The sequence below is a fragment of the Sinocyclocheilus grahami genome, unplaced genomic scaffold (genome assembly GCF_001515645.1).
Source record: "Sinocyclocheilus grahami isolate Dianchi unplaced genomic scaffold, SAMN03320097.WGS_v1.1 scaffold20371.1, whole genome shotgun sequence".
NCBI lineage: Eukaryota > Metazoa > Chordata > Actinopteri > Cypriniformes > Cyprinidae > Sinocyclocheilus > Sinocyclocheilus grahami.
In genome coordinates, this window is record NW_015517999.1 from 1 (window position 1) to 1998 (window position 1998).

Below are 1998 nucleotides of genomic sequence, written 5' to 3' on the forward strand. Positions count from 1 at the left end.
GCAAAACGGTGCACACCGGTTTGAGCTTGAACTTGCCCCAGCTGACCGAGGCTTCCGTCTCTCCTCATGACTGAAACATGATTTATTAATCCTACTATGGGGACGGGCTTGAACATGAATATTAATGATGCCAAGGGATTGTGCTGGAATCTGATTGGCTGTGCGGCAGACGTTGGTAGGTGGGCGTCAGTCTTCTGGCGAATTAGCGAATCCTACTATGCTGTAGGTGATGTAAATTAGGCGACGTGACTAGACGCCACAATTAATATTCATGAGGCAAAAATGTCGCCATAGTATGATTCGCAATATCATACACTAGACAAGGCAAGCTAACTGTTCCTCTGAAGGAGCGGTTTCCTTAACAGTATTTCATGCTTTTATCACAAGAAAAGGTCCTCGTTTAAGTCATGGCTTTATTTGTTTTTAATTCGGCGTCAAAGATGGTTTCGTCTCCGTTAGTAATAGTACGTTTTCTTCTCATCTGCGTCACTTTGCTTTGCAACAGTCTGGCCGAGGCTACAATGAATCCCACTCCGAATATTGTTTTAATCTTGACCGATGATCTGGATGTCTCCATTGGCGGAATGGTGAGTATATTTTCTAAGAAAGTGAGTTTTTTTGTTGTCTGAATTCTCTGTGGTCGTAATTTCCTCCATGCATTTCACTTTATATATCGTTGCTAAGTGAACGAGCTACATAATCAGCATCTTGCCATCTTTTATTGTACAGATGCCTTTAGTGAAGACTAAAAAGCTGATAGGTGATGCTGGGATAACCTTTACAAACACGGTAAGTAGAAATTGTGCTTGTTGCATACAAGTGCTATTGGATCTTGCATGAACTGTAAGCTTAAAAAGCCCTCATATTGTTCTAAATAAGAATAATTATAGATTTGTTGGGGATATCAAGCAGAATGTGCATTGTGGATCAACCAGCACGCATGTTTGCCATTGCATCTGTCATTTTGCACAGCATCTCCCAACTCTTCTTGCCATTTCTTCTCTCATGCAGTTTGTCGCCAGTCCCCTTTGCTGTCCCAGCCGGGCGAGTATCCTGACGGGCAAATACCCTCATAACCATCATGTGGTGAACAACACGCTGGAGGGGAACTGCAGCAGCACTGCATGGCAGAAGACCCAAGAGCCCGAGACTTTCTCTGCCTTCCTTCAGAAACACGGCACCTATCAGACCTTCTTTGCTGGGAAGTATCTGAACGAGGTAAAGACACAAACTGGGAGCTTTTGCAATGCTGAAACCCTTCCTTTAGGGTGGAAAACATTTTATAGTCTATATATACCTGCGGTCATAGATGTGAATCAGTTGACAGTACATCACCTTGAATCATCATGTCTGTTTCTCTGCTTTAGTACGGCAGTAAAAAAGCAGGAGGAGTGGAGCATGTCCCTCCGGGATGGGATCACTGGTTCGCCTTGGTAAGAAAAAATCAGAAGATCGTGCTTTTACCAGAGCTTTAGGGTTGTCATGCACTGGATGCTCTAGTGCAGATAACTTGTCATTTGAATTAAAAAAGCAAATAAATTCAAATGAAAGCTATTTCAAAATATTAATAAAACCTACGTATAATGGTTTATAATTAAAACATAAAGAAGAGGCCTGGTGGCTTAACTTTGAGAATCACTAGTAGAAGACAACATAGAAAATAAAGTTAAAAAAAATTAAACTGAAGAGAATTTAAAAAAAGAAATAAAAGAATTAAAATAAAGATAATAAAAAAATGAAAAGGGCTTGACAGTGTGTTCCAGCTTCTCTGCTAAATCATAGTAGAGAAATGACAAGCTGGAACACATTGACAAGCCCTTCAACCTTTCCCATCAGTGCTGCAAAGGTCTCATTTTAGCTGGAAGGCTAGGAAAACAGTCTGTTGCCAAAAATATAGCATGTTTGTGAAGCTGGTACAAGAACTCATGCAAGAAATGAATCCAGAAGAGAAAGAGCCTGGCTGATTATTCTCTTATTAGCAGCTCCCATGATTCATAA

General features: G+C 40.8%; 1 protein-coding gene across 1 annotated transcript in view; it reads left to right on the top strand.

The window, feature by feature from the left end:
- Positions 1 to 281: 281 nt before the first annotated feature.
- LOC107579806 (N-acetylglucosamine-6-sulfatase-like) overlaps positions 282 to 1998 on the top strand; it is a gene marked incomplete at its 3' end in the record, with an annotated part of 2910 nt that continues 1193 nt past the window's right edge. The window contains exons 1-4 of the mRNA XM_016265601.1: positions 282 to 587; positions 730 to 789; positions 1012 to 1218; positions 1368 to 1433. Of these exons, the coding sequence (XP_016121087.1) occupies positions 408 to 587; positions 730 to 789; positions 1012 to 1218; positions 1368 to 1433 (513 nt within the window). The remainder of the gene's footprint in view (positions 588 to 729; positions 790 to 1011; positions 1219 to 1367; positions 1434 to 1998) is intronic.